General features: G+C 44.5%; 1 protein-coding gene across 1 annotated transcript; it reads right to left on the bottom strand.

Moving 5' to 3' along the window:
- Window positions 1-5,624: 5,624 nt before the first annotated feature.
- On the bottom strand, window positions 5,625-13,282 carry Tmed3 (transmembrane p24 trafficking protein 3). Its single transcript, XM_021638713.2, has 3 exons — window positions 12,969-13,282; window positions 11,330-11,578; window positions 5,625-6,443 (listed from the first exon to the last, which is right to left on the bottom strand). Exons 1-3 carry the CDS (start codon window positions 13,143-13,145, stop codon window positions 6,207-6,209), a joined length of 663 nt encoding a protein of 220 aa, XP_021494388.1. The 5' UTR covers window positions 13,146-13,282; the 3' UTR covers window positions 5,625-6,206.
- Between the last annotated feature and the right edge of the window lie 1,281 nt (window positions 13,283-14,563).

Here is a 14,563-nt window from a genome sequence, read left to right as displayed (position 1 = left end):
GGAAAGATTTATTTGGGATCAGGGTTCCAATCCCTGTCACTTGGTCCCACCACTATGTTCCTTCAGCAAATCACAAGAACATGGCAGGGTTATATAGACCTACAAGATATGATAAACATAATGAAATCTACACACCTAAAGAAGATAATCAAGAAAGTGGACACAGGCGAAGATGATCAATCCTCATTTAGAAAGACAAATGAGATGTGTATTTAAGGTATGACAGGAATCTACCGCAAAAGGCATTTGAAAGACTCTATCTAGCAGTGTTTCAAAGCAGACACTAAGACTCATAACCAAACCCTCGGCAGAGTGCAGGGAATCATATGAAAAAAGGGGAGTTAGTATGACATGGAAAGGATAGGAGCTCTAAATATATCCGGGCACAGGGTCTTTTCTGAGACTGACACTCAACCAAGGACCATCTATGGATATAACCTAGAACTTCTGCTCGGATGTGGCCCGTGGTAGCTCAGTAACCAAATAGTTTTCCAAAGTGAGGGGAACAAGGACTATTTCTAACAGGATCTCAAGGTCAGGCTCCTTGACTCCCCCCGCCCCCAGGGGAGGAGCAGTCCTGTTAGGCCACAGAGGAGGACTCTACAGCCAGCCCTGAAGATACCTAATAAAACAGGGTCAAATGAAAGGGGAAGAGGTCCTCCCCTATCAGTGGACTTGGAAAGGGGCAGGGAGGAGACCAGGGAGGGAGTGTGGGGTTGGGGAGGGAATGAGGGAGCGGGATACAGCTGGGACACAGAATTAACAAAATGTAACTAAAAAGAAAAATAAAATTAAAAGAAAAAGAACACGGCAGGGAACATCTTGTCTGGAGGCAGGGCAAGGGATTCATTTTAAGTTAGTATCTTAATTACCAGAAATATGTCTTCATAAATTGAGGTGACTTTTTTTTAACTGAAATGTAGTTAGCTCTTCTCTTCTTAAAGGCAAGGTATATAATAAACTAGGCTGTAATCGGGTTGCATAATGATCCTGGAGAGGGTCATGACTTTTTCCTTTTTTATTAATTAATTCAATTTACATCTCAGTCATAGGCTCCTCCCTCTTCTCCTCCCAGTTCCACCCTCCCTCCCACATCCCCTATCCCCTATTCCTCAGAAAAGCAGAGTTCCCCTACCCAGACACTCCAGCTCATCTATTCACATGGGGACTGAATTCATCTTCCTCCCCTGTGGCCTGGTAGGGAAGTGATCAAAAAACAGGAAACATAGTCCATGTCAGATATATGTCCCACTCCCCTAAATAGTGGCCAACATGAAGCCTAAGATGACCATCAGACTTAACTTCTTGGGGTTTGTGTATTGAGTATGTCTATCCTGTACTTATATGACTAAAATCAGCTTCTAAGTGAGTACATACCATGTACTGGGTCTGTTACCTCACTCAAGATGAACTTTTCTAGTTTCATACATTTGCCTGCAAATTTCATGATTTCCTCATTTTTTTTAATGGCTGAGAAGTGTTTCACTGTATAAATGTACCACAGTTCCTTTATCCATTCTTCAGTTGATAGACATCGAAGCTGTTTCCAGTTTCTGGCTATTATAAACAAAGCTGCTATAAACATGGTTGAGCAAATGTCTTTGTTGTATGGTGGAGCATCTTTTGGGAATACACCCAGGAGCGGTATAGCTGGGTCTTGAGACATGGCTATTCCCAGTTTTCTGCAAAAGTGCCAGATTGATTTCCAAAGTAGGTCGTACAGATTTGCACTCCCACCAGCAATGAAGGAGTGTTCCCCTTTCTCCACATCCTTGCCAGCATGTGTTGTCACTTGAGTTATCCTCTTGTATTACACAAAGCAGCCATCTATCTCATTTCTAACTATTCCTCTTTGCTATGGAAACAAATGCCAAGAAAGATGACTTTTAAAATCATTTATGTATTTAGTTTGTTTGTAAAAGCATGTACACACATGTGTATGCGTGCATGGGCGTATATGGGAATCCTGGAAAGGGCATAAACATGCCATGACACTCATGTGGAGGTCAGACAACAACCTATGAGAGTCAGTTCTCTCCCTCTATCATATGGGTCCCAGAGGTTGAACAGTTTCTCAGGCTTGGCAGCAAACACTTTACTTATTGAAACACCTAGAAATCCTAAGAAACATGACTTTTTAAAGCTGCTGTTGAAACAAATACAAAAGAAAGCAGCATACTTTGATTGGCATGCACTAGAGAGCCTCGACAGAAGCTGCCTCACTGTCTCTGAATGTCAGAGAAGTAAGAACAATGCTGTAAACCATTTACAAACTCATCCCTGTATTTCTATAGCTTAGAAGTCTTACTCAAACCCCCAAACACATGGGATCTTCGTAGAGAAAAAGAAGGGGATGGTCAGGGGGTGGGGTAAGGTGGAGGGTTATTTGGTAACCCCAAATAAGCAGTCATTTTATTTTATTTTGAAGGCCTTACTTGTATTGAGATAAAATGAACCATCCCCCAAAGTAGTATAGCCCATGACCACTGGAACTCCAGTGATGAGCAAAGAAAAGCTATTGAACTGCCAATCCCAACTAGGAATTGCAAAAATTGATGGAAGCCAGGCAAAAATACTTCCTCTGTAGCAACCAGAATCTGCAACAACTGATTTTCCTTACTTCTTCCATCCTCCATTTCTTCCCATTCTAATTGAGCAAGATTTATTATTTATTGAGCAGAGTGAAATTAAGGGCAGAAAGCAGTATAAAATTAAGGTGAAATCCCAAGAGTAGATGGCAGTAAGTTCTTCGCAGCCCAGGCCTGGAAAGACCAGAGGATGACTCTTTTTGGAATTAGAGAAAAATGGAACAGCTGGTCTGCTTGATTTCAGACACTAGTGCCACTCCCTGGATGCTGAGAGTAAAAGTCAACAGCCACTTTAGATTTCTGAGAAAGGAAGAGTATGTTTAAAGCAAACAACAAAAATAAAACCTCTATATTTCTATATACCCCCCCGACCATCTAATTCCAACCTTGACCTTGAGCTATTTTTGCAACTGTTTTCTCTATATAGTACATCCTCCTGGGTTACTGGCAAGCCTGTCTCAGTGTCTTTGAGCTACTTCATAGCTTTGTATTAATGTCTGTCCCCTTGAATTCTCTTTCGAACCATTGAGACCAGATGCCCCACTGATTCAGGAATAAAACCTTTAGAATATATTAATCTGATACCTGGTAGGAGGCTCATAATTTTATTCCGTTTAGACAAATGTACTTTAACAAATGTCTACTCAGTGTGGTCCCATGGAGGGGGTCTGACAGGAATGACACATGAGCCTCAAATATGCACTGCAGTAGTATGACTGGTACAGGGCTGTGACCTAGAGCAGCCAGAATTACTGCCTCAGGCCAATTCTCAGTACTGGGGACAGTCCCAAACTATCCAAATTCATAAATACTTTAGAAATATCCCTGCAGAAACTCTACTTGTTTTGGAAACATACGCTATGAAACATACCATATTTCATTGGATCTCTCTCATTTCATTGGATCTCTTTCCCTTTTCTTTATTCCATTTCCCTCTCTTCCCCTTCTATTTCTTCTCCCTCCTCTGCAGGACTCAGACACAATGTGCCAACTTTATACCTTCTATGTACCCAGCCCTCGGTTTTTAAAAGCCTCTCTTCCCCTTGAGATTGTTAACCCTCAAAGGAAGTTTAGAAGTCTTTTCCTCTTCCCATAGGGATTCTCAGTCTCCTGGGTAAGCTGAAGAACAGATGTGCCTTTAAGATCCACCTGTCAGCAGCATCCAGGCTTCAACTCAAATACATTTTTGCTGGAAGAGAGTGAATTCTGCTCAACAGTGATGTTTATGGCCCAACTCCCTGTCCAGTTAGAATACTCTCACCTCGCCAATAAGGACAGCTCAAAGCAAGCAGCTCATCACCTTCTCCATGATGCATGGTAGAGCTGGGGGCCAAAATAACTGAGTATTTCAGTTATTTCAAACGCAACATTGAACACCTCTTCCAACATGTGAAATAGGAGTATTTCCCAGGGAGGCCAGGCTTGAAGCAAAGAAGTGCTTTCTATTCTTTTTCTTGAATACCCAAAGAAGACTGGAGAAACCATAAAGTCTCACACATTCTAAAATTCCTATCTAAACCTTTTCATAATGAACACAGGGCTCTGAAAGACAGAGCTTAAGCATTAACTTGTCAACATTTATGACTATTTGGATGCATCAGTGACTTCAGATCCTCCATCTAGTGCATGCTTAGATTTTCCAGCTTTCCCTTTCCTCCCTATATTCATGTTCCCATTCATCTCTTCTACACCACATGTCTTCTGTGTTTGAAATTATTATTTGCAGTATCCTACTAATCTGCTTAAAGCTATTTCATTTAAAATTTTGCTTCATTGGCTGAAGAACTGTAAAATTCAACAGGTTAAAAACTATGTCTTCAAGACTGGGTAATTACTAAACTTGTTACTAGTGTATAATTGATCAAAAATATTTGTCAAACAATAAACAAACTATAAGTTGCATTGCAAACATTATTTCCAAAACTGAATGAATGGGACAGTGTCTCCCTTAGTCTGTGTTCTTGACAGTCAAATGAGGTAATATTAATAAAGGGTGTAATAGCAATTCTATTTTTTTTTTCTAAAAGTTAGGAGAACCTCTCTCCCTCTTCCTCTCTCCCTTCCTTCTTCCCTTCCTCCCCATCCCTCTCTCAAAGAAGAATCACATGAGAAGCTGTATTCCAGCAATGGCATGGACTCCTGGGCCTCCTCAGTGACTGAAGAACAAAATGTTCAAGTTGGTGGTTCCCACAGAAGCTGGGACTGGCGAGGGTCACAGCTAGGGAGCATCTAAGAAGTGCAGGTTACAGCTAGATGTGGTAGTGCACACCACTTAACACAGCACTCAGGATTGAGAGCTGGAAACTAACCTGGGCTACATAGCAGTAACTATCTCAAAAAACAAACAAAAACCAAAACAAAAAAGCATTAGCCCAGGCATTTTATTAATCTGGGTAGCAGATATATTAAAGTTGACTGTTTCTCACTCTCCCCTGGAGTTTATAAAACAATCTTTTAGAGATACATAACACTTAAATTCAAAATAAGAGACAAAACCACACAGAAAACAAATCTTCTTCTCCATCAAGCTAAATAATAAGGTTTCCAACCTGTTTTCTCAAAGGACTGTGCTGCCCACTTTCCCAGAATGTGTTATTATCAGCTTGGATTTCCAGATTCCTTTGTAGCTTTCTTTTAGACGGACAGCCCATCTTCTTTCCAGACCCACAGACTCCATAGTATGCATTAATTCCTAACAGAGAAGCATTAGAGGAAGTGTGATGCCACCCTAAACAGAAAAATGACATCTGATTAACAGGAAATGAGGAGGCAGATCATGTAGACGGCTTGGTTGTTTTAACAGTGGAAACCATTTACACACAGCCTTTGCACAGCCAGGTGAGTGACAGAAATGAGAAGGGGTCTTCCTGTTGCCATCCCCTTGGGAGGGGCATGGTTCGCTGGCTCCTCTCCGCATCTCTTCGCCATACTGTTATACAGCCATCCACTTCCTCTTTCACACAGTTTACATACACAACCATGATCCTCATTAAGCTAGAAGTTCCTCTGAAGCAAAGAAATAAAGGCACAGCCCTCTAGAGTGCTCAAATTTTGGTTTTTATTAGCATAGTTCTGCCTCCAAGAGACACAGATCACCAAGGGCACGCATTCTCCCTTTGAGTCCTGGTTGAATGGCTGACCCTACTTCTTCCAGGCTAGACCTGCTTTGCTCAGGTACAGAGAGACCCATGACAGGAAGGTCAGAACTCAGTTTCTTTCTCCAGATGGAAGAGGACACAAACTCAGAGTTCCTTTCTCCTCCTCCAATACAACAACCTAATGACCCGGGTATCATGGAGCAGTGGCAGAACCCTAAGGTGCCCTGGAAGCCTACGTACTTGTGTTCTCCCACAGACTGGATACTGGATCATTGCACCATAGTGGCCAATCCCTAGGCTGACCCATAAACATTTTTGGTTAATGTTACACACACAATACAATCAGATTATTGAGCTCTGTGAGCTTCAGTTGCTGGAGTGCAAGGATCAGATGTGTACACACACGGCAAAGTGTGGCTTCTGTTCTCCCTGCAGCTCTCCTTTCACCCTGTGTCATGTTCCCACCCCTGCAGAAACCTGAGACCCCAGGGTCTGAGGGGCTGTGGCATGGACTGCACAGTTAGGAGTGGACCGTTCTGTTAATGGGTCGTTTCTCTGTAAAGAAGCTTTTCAGCAGTAGCACCTGGCTGAAGCTGACCACAAATAGGGCAATGGTCTCACCTACAGACCAGTAAGACACTCGACTATTAAGGTCTTCAGCTCGGGCTCGGTCCTGGGCCTCTCGCAGGCGATAATGTGTCTGGGAGTCAATCACAGTCTTCAGGGCCTCGTGAATAGTTACACAGGCAGACTCCATCTAGGCAGGAAGAGAAAAGTAGTCAGTTGCTAACCCTAAGTCAGGCAGTGTGGAACCCAGCCATATTCTACTGATGGATCCAAGGGGTCTGTGGTAAGCACTTCATGAGGCTTCATAATTCTACCTGCGGGGAGCACAGAGACGGTTACACCCAATCATACATGTTTAATGACAGAATCAGCCTATGTGTGCAAGCCCTATCCTGTGTCTCTTATTTATTCCTTACAATGTCCTGACAGACACCATCACCACCCTCAGACAAGCCAGATCAGAGCTTAGTTATCCTAACTGATGAGGAAATTGAGCTCAAAGAGGCTACATGAACTGCCTGAGACACACAGGCTAATTAACAAGCAGTGCGAACTAGACACAATTATGTAGGACTTTGAATCCACTGCTTAGTCTACTGTATGACTGATGCTTCATGTGTAAACACAAACACCTATGAACACACAGCTATGTACATACACACACATGCTCACAAATAACACACAACTTCCCAATTTCACATGCCTCCTAAAATAGTCCATATCGTAAGCACATCTCTGCAAATGTCTGGAACACCACCACCAGTCCTTGCTCCCTCCCCAGGAATTTAAGACACTGGGAGCTACCGCTCCTGTGGTTGCTGTCACTTGGAACAGCTGACCTTAAGACAGGAAGAAAGATGATCCTGCGGCCTGATCTACTCACACAAGCCCTTACAGCAGAGACTCACTCTGGCTGGAAGAAGGTAACCTCTACAAAAATCAGCAAAACGTTTCAAAGGGCTGACAGCATAAAGGTTGGCAATGAAACAGGGTCCTTAGCTGTATGACCATAGAGAAGGGAATATGGTCATCAACCTGCCTACAAGAATGCAGATGCTTCCTCTTCTAGCTCACAGCCTGCTTGACAATTCCATCGTACCTCTGAGAGATTATGAGCAGGGAACTATACTAAGTCTGCCCAGACTCTCATCACCCAGAGTTGTGAGGGGAAAGATGCATGTAGCATTCATCCACCATGTCTGCAGCAATGGACAACTAGTGCATCAGGCCTGCTGAACAGCGTGAGTCCTCACTCCAGAAGCTGTGATCACCTGCACAAGACTGGGCCTGTCAACATTCTGTCATGGAGGAGGGAGTCACAAGACCCAGCCTCTTACTGAGAATCTATAGATGTTAACTGTTGCTGGGAGAGGAACAGTGATTGGGAAGTAATCCAGTTTGAATAAATAACCTTTTATGATGATTAGAAGTAATCTTAACTAACTAAACCCACTGGCTTACAAACAAACAAACAAAAAAAGCAACAGGAGGGCTGGATAAATGGAGAAACCTATGTTAAAGGCATGGGCTGCTCGTTCCTCTTGCATAGGATCATGGTTTGATTCTCAGCAACCACATGGCAGTTCACAACTGTAACTCCAGTTCCAGGGGCTGTGATGCTCTTCTGACCTCCTTGGGCACTATATATACAGCTATCCACATAGGCAAAACACTCATACACATAAAACAATGAATCTTTTAAAAAAGAAATGCAAAATAGAATTGATTAAGGTTAACGGGTTAGTAGAAAAGGGCCCTGAGTGAATGAAGTCCTGAGTGAGTGTGCTCCATTGCTGTGGGCACAGCCATGTCAAGGACTCCGAAGCCTTAGGCCAGTAGTCTCAACCTGTGGGTCACGACTCTTGTTTGCCAAATGACCATTTAACAGGGATTGTCTGATATTTGGAAATATCAGATATTTACATTATGATTCTTAACAGTGACAGAATTACAGCTATAAAGTAGAAATGAAAATAATTTTATGGTTGGGGGTCACCACACATGAGAACTGTATTAAAGGGCCCCGCACAGGAAGGTTGAGAACCACTGCCTTAGACCTATGAGAAAATGGGCTAAGTGCAGAGAAACGGCTAAGCCTTCCCTCATGCTCCAGTGCAAATGTTGATAGTCTACACAGAACATCTCTGTTGTAACTTTCTCCCCCAGCTCTTTATAGCCTAAAGTTTGTGCCTTACAGAGACTGCTCCTCTCAAGATTAACTAAGCCTGCCTCCTTGTTCAACTGTATGTAACAACCACACCTCTTTGTTCATCTGACTAATAACCAAACCTCCTTGCATAGCTGTGTGCAACAACCCCACCTTCCTGTTCAACTGTACACAGCAAACACACTGAACTTCCAGGGTTCTGAAGCTTCTCCAGAGAGCCCAGACCACCCAATCCCAACTTTTCTTTCGCTGTGTCTATGTGTTTGTCTTTTCTTCATTCCCTCACCACCCAGGTCAGATCCAAGTCCCTGGAGCTCTGCCGTATGCTATATAGTGTGATAAACTATAACGTAGTCTCAGAATGAAGTAAAAAAGGGTTGAAGAGTATTTCTATGACAGTCAGTTAAAAAAAAGAAAAAAGAAAACAAAGAGATAAAGAGGAATGGAGTATGCTAGTTTACACAAGCAAAAAAGATAGGAAGAATAAACTCAAAAATGCCATCACAGAAAAAAAAAAAAAACACCAATAATAAATTATTCACAACCAAAAAAGAAAATGATGGCAAAAGATATCTCCACTGTCAGCCACCAGAAGAAGCCCTTTAGTTCACGGAGACCATAGCAGTCGACATGGACTTGCTGCTCCTCGCTTTCCACTTCCAGAGAGCCCTACAGTTGACAGAGCGCTGGCAAAAGATGAAGACCTCCACTAAGAAGACCCCTGTGCTGGACAGGAGTGGACTTAGGGGAAGTTTAGGATGCTAAAGCCAGAGAACTTAGTAGTAAAGGGCATTGTTAGAAGGAAAAGTGGATAAAAGACACACACGTGTAGTGTGTGTTCACAGTCATAGGCTGTGAGTGTGCGTGTATGTATGTATACATGTAAATGTGTGCAAACACGCACATGCCTTCATTTAAATAAATTCACAGGCATTTTGTTTTTAAGTACCAAGGAGGGAATGGCCCATTTGGTTCTCTAAGTTAGAAACCCATTCTCCAAGTTCATTTCAGTAACCTGGTGGCCACTGGATCCACCGACTAGGAATTCCTCCGGCCCTTTGCCCTAGCCTGATGCTTCAGCACAATATACCACCTTTCCATACTGCTAAATGGAGACCAAGCCTCCAGCACATGAACCCCTGATGGCAGAGGTGGGGGGACATATCCCAATCATAGCCTATGATTAGGACACATGGCATATGCCCTCCCCAAAGTACTCGAGAGCACTCCCTTAAGCTATAAATGCATGCTATATCCCCATCCACTGGGGTCTCCCTTTTGCGCTACCACAAAAGTCTTGTTACCACAGAATTTCAGTTAGATAATGACCTAGCTTGCTTCTGGGAATGAAGGGAAACAGGAACTGGCTAAAAGGGGACCCATGTGATACTGAAAAACGGGCTGGTGAAAGAGGAACTTCACAAATTCCACCTGCCCTCCTCCTTGCACCAGTATCACATTGGAACCAAGGCTCTGGGAAAGGTCTTTCTCTGTTGCTCTAACTCATTAACCTTTTCTCTCTCACTTTCTCTCACTGGTACAAGGAGTCCATAAACTTCCACGGTTTCATCAGTGACCAAGAGAACAATCTGTACCTTCGAATGGATCTTCTAACTTTCATCTAAACAGCCAAGTCTACACAGTAGTTACTGTACTGGGCGATGCATCTTTATCCTCTAACTGTCCAGAAATGGTAAAAGACTGGACATGAGCCACAGAGAAAAAGAATATATGGTCTCCTCAGAGAGCAAACAGGGAAAAGGTCTGCCTCCTTAGAGAATTGAGACATTCTGGCTTTGGTCCTGAAATAAGTAAGTACAGCATAGATGGTTATTCCTGTCTTACAGGTTCCCGGGGCCATGCTGATAAGTCATAAGATGAACATTTGGTGAGCTCCTCCGGTGCAATGCCTCTTACACTGAGGTACAAAGAATATAAAGATAAATAGATACCAGAGTCCTGGCTCTTGGAAAGCCCAGCCCACGTGTAGGAGGAAAGAGAAGCTTAAATAAAAGAGGGAGAGCTTAGGATGGAGGCTGGGATTAGTCAATAATATTGATAGCCAGGGGCGGGGGGGGGGTCAATAGAAACTACCCATCCTCCAAAAATGCCATGATTTCTCCTCCACAGTGGATTTGTTGTTCAGAGACTACCCTTGGTAGCCATCCTCTCTTCCTAACTTGCTATACAAGTGCTCACCAAAGGGACATGAGTGGAAGTAATGTGTGTGACTATAGGCCAAGCCTTTGAAGGGACAGCTGTGTCTTTCTCATTTCTCCTATCAAGATGCATAGAATTCTGAAGCTGGAGGGATGGGAGAAGGATGGTGAGAAAGAGCCTTGGGTTCAGGACATAGCTCTGTAGTAGAGCATGTACTTAGTATGAACAAGGTCCTAAGTTCAGAAAAAAGGAAGGAAGGAAGGAAAGAAGGAAGGAAGGAAGGAAGGAAGGAAGGAAGGAAGGAAGGAAGGAAGGAAGGAAGGAAGGAAGGGAGAAAAAGAAAAGAAAGAGCCTGGATTCCCAAGTGGCCATCCAGCCTTTTCCTGACCATTCTGAGAAGAGACCCCAGTGTACTGACATGTGGATGTCATGGCAGGTTGTGTTACCCTCACCAACACACTCCTGAAGCAGGACTTGGGTCTTCATGATCTGAGTATATCACACAGCAAACAGGTACATGACATCATTTTGAAAGAGGTGCTGAGTCAGAGAAAGACTGTTGGCATGGCGGAGAGGAAAAGCATCACATATGAGAGGGCTCTGGCTAAAAACAGGAGACCAGAAGGGGAATGGAGTCCTTTACGGCTAGATGGTGATTCTTGCTCATCAGCTAAGACAAGGACAGGAAAGCAGGAACATGCTGAGAGCAGGAGGGTTCCATTAGTTTCATCGCTGTTGTGCCCACTCACCTGGGTGAGAGCTGTGACCCTGTTCCCCATGTCTGGGAGAATGGGGGGCTCATCACCCACTTGAAAGTCAAAGTAGACGGTCTTGTGAGAGAAGGTGGAAAACTCGTTACTGAAGCAAAAACGATAAACGCCCTTGACCTCCGTCCTGTACGTGAAGCTGTCGTACTGCTTCTTGGTCTCCCTGTAGATGACATTTCCCACGGGGTCCTCCACATAGCAGTCCACATCGTAGTGGCCTCCCGTGATAACCTGGCAACCAGAGAAAGCATGCTGTTACTGCGGGGCAACCAAGGCTTCAAAATGCTGACCGCAACAGTGATCGTACTAAGTATTCTATCCTTTAACCTTCACCATGTTCTAACACAAATGCCATGGCACTTCCCATTTTGCCAAGCTTGAGCAGTTAAATAAGAGGCAGTGGCCACTGTGCTCAATATTATCCTTGTCACCATGACAAAACACTTGACAAAAGTGATTCAAGGAGAGAAGGGTTTATTCTGGCTCACAAATAAATTTGAGGGTACAGCTCATCATGGCACGGGGAGAAGGCACTGGGTCATGAGCACGAGACAGCTGGTCACAGGCATCCAGAATCTGGATGCAGAAGAGATGAATACTGATGTTCAGCTGGCTTTCTCCTTTTTATTGAGCCTGGGACCCCAACCCAAGGAATGGTGGTACCCACACTTAAGAGTGGCTCGTCCCACTTCAATCTAACCTAGAAACCCCCTCCCAGACATGGCAGAGGCCTGTCTCCTTGATGATGATAGACTTCCCCGTTGATGGGGAATGCCTACCCCCAGTGGCTTCTGGAGCCTCCCTGGCCACATCATTAAGAACGCTATTCTTGTTCCTAGGCTGCCTGTGCTGAGGCAGGCACCTACACACAGTCTGCATGTTGTTCACAGATGTGAGAGAGGCCTCACCAGTGACTCCTGGTGAGGTTGTTGTTGTGTTCAAGCAGAAGTGTCCTTCAGAGCTCCCACCGCAGAAGTGTGTACCATTTGGACTGTCTGTGTCACCTCATTTCTAGAAGTCTTGTTCACTCATCCCTCCACCCCAGACCTGCTCACTAACCCTAGGGGACTTCGCAGAGCCATATGGTAAGAAAAGAGGAAAGCCAGGTAGCCACGACACGGGGAAAAGGAGAGATGAATTTCTTGATGAACACTACCAGGGCTCAAAGTCTGCCCTGAACCTTCCTTTCAAAAAAAAAAAAAAAAAAAAAAAACCAAAAAACCTTAAACTCCTGCTAGCTCACCCCAACTCCAACTGTTGCTGCTGGCTTCAGCACCTGCAAAATAAGCAGCCCAAGAGACAGTTGAGACAGACTGTCAGCCTGTGCCCAGCTAATTAATACTGGCGTTCATAGAGTGGAAGGTTCATGGGGAGGTCATTCCCGTCTATGGGTGGGACAGGCCTCCCCACCCTAGGCGCGCACCTGTAGCCTGCCTAACTCCCCAACCACCCTGGCCCACTTCGGGTGGGTTCTTTTCTTTTTAGGGAGAAGTCAACGTTGGTCTAGGTTTTTCCCCATCCCGATCCCCATCCCCCACCCGCAGCAGCCTCTGGTGGCTAATCTTGACCTCTCCGGATGGCGGCGCGCCAGTGGCCGAGTGAGACGCGGCTAGGACCGCACCTGGTAATCCAGAGAGAACTTCACGCCCTGCTCCACCTCTTCGTGGAAGCACTGTTTGGCATTGTCCGGCAGCTCGAAGGTGAGCTCGGCGCCCCACAGTCGCTCGGCCCGGAGCAGGAGCAGAAGCAGCAGCAGCAGCATCTGGAAGGATGAAGCGCGCGGACCTTTGTTGCCCATGATGCTCTGGGCCTGGTCCGCTCATCCGCGGCTGGAAGACAGAGACAGCAGGGAGCTGGGAGGAGCCCCCTGGAGAGACGTGGCGCGAGCTCAGCACATCGCTTCCGGCAGCGCTGCGACTCAGCGCGCAGCCGCGTACCGGAGAGGCCGGCCAGGGACCTTTCTGGTCGCTGCGCCTGCGCAGCACTGAGTTTGGAAGCGGATCGGTTCTGTCACCGGTCTAGGCGGCAAGTACTTCTCCGTGTGTTCCTCCAGCTCTTTTAGTGACTTGCTGTCACTTGTCTCCCAAGTCTCCCGAGAAATCTGGGACGTAGGGAACACACTCAGTACCTAGGAGGGTAACTGAACAAAAAAGGAAACGCAGGGAAGGAAAGCAATGGATTCTTGATTCCCCGCTCCTACCCAAGGTAAAAAAAGTGTTCAACAAATTAAACCCCAGAGCCAGCTACACCTGCTCTGAGGGGAAACAGGTTCTCTCACACAGAGACTCCCTTCTGAAAATAAAAGCATCTAAAAATTTTCATTTATGTTTTCACATTTGGGTCACAATGAAAATTCTTTGGGGAAGAATCTGTCATCCCCTTTGACTTCTCAAAAGAGTTTAACGACAAACTGATTTACTGTCTTATGACTACTGCTCTAATAAGGACATAGATAGATCCTTTATGTATATGTATATGCACATATAATAGGATTTTTTATGTTCACCATAGTCCCATAAACAAAAAGAAAATATATGTTACGATATTTGCTGCTCGATAAAAAAACTTATTTCACAGAACATTATTAGATATGATGAATCTTGATTTTAGCAAAGAATTTTACTGCTCGTATATACTACCACATAGGTAATATTGACATACACTGCCACTGGCCATATTGGATCCTGTATCAAGGAGCTAATGTGTGTGAAAGCACCCTGTAAGTTGTGAAATAGCATCGCCCATAATATAGTTATCAATAATGTGTACTGTCTCGGTGCTAGATGTGGAAAAGGTGTTGAGTGCTGTGCCTTGAGGCTCCTTCGCTGTCTGCCCCACTTAATGTTATTTTACATTTGTAATTATGTGTGTGTACATATGTGCATGTATGTGTATCTGAGAGCAGGTTCCCAAGGAGGCCAGAGGCTTTGGATCCCTGGAGCTGGAATTGCAGGCAGTTGCCATTTGGTTGAGGTTTCTGGTGAGGTTTCTGGGACCCAAACTGGGGTCTTCTGTCCTCTGGAAGTGCTCATTACCACTGAGTCATCTCTTCTCCAGCTCTTAACATTTTTAATGAAGAGGACATGAAAGTTATAATCATCTAACTAGAGGAATCAATTGAACAAAACAAAAAACAATGAACAGAAATTTCCACAGGTTAAATATGAAGGTTAAATAGAGTCCACCTCTAAGTAAACAAACAAACAAACAAACAAA

Source organism: Meriones unguiculatus, chromosome 6, assembly GCF_030254825.1.
Source record: "Meriones unguiculatus strain TT.TT164.6M chromosome 6, Bangor_MerUng_6.1, whole genome shotgun sequence".
Lineage (NCBI taxonomy): Eukaryota > Metazoa > Chordata > Mammalia > Rodentia > Muridae > Meriones > Meriones unguiculatus.
Note: the sequence above shows the minus strand (reverse complement) of the source record. Positions and strands in the feature narration are given on the sequence as shown.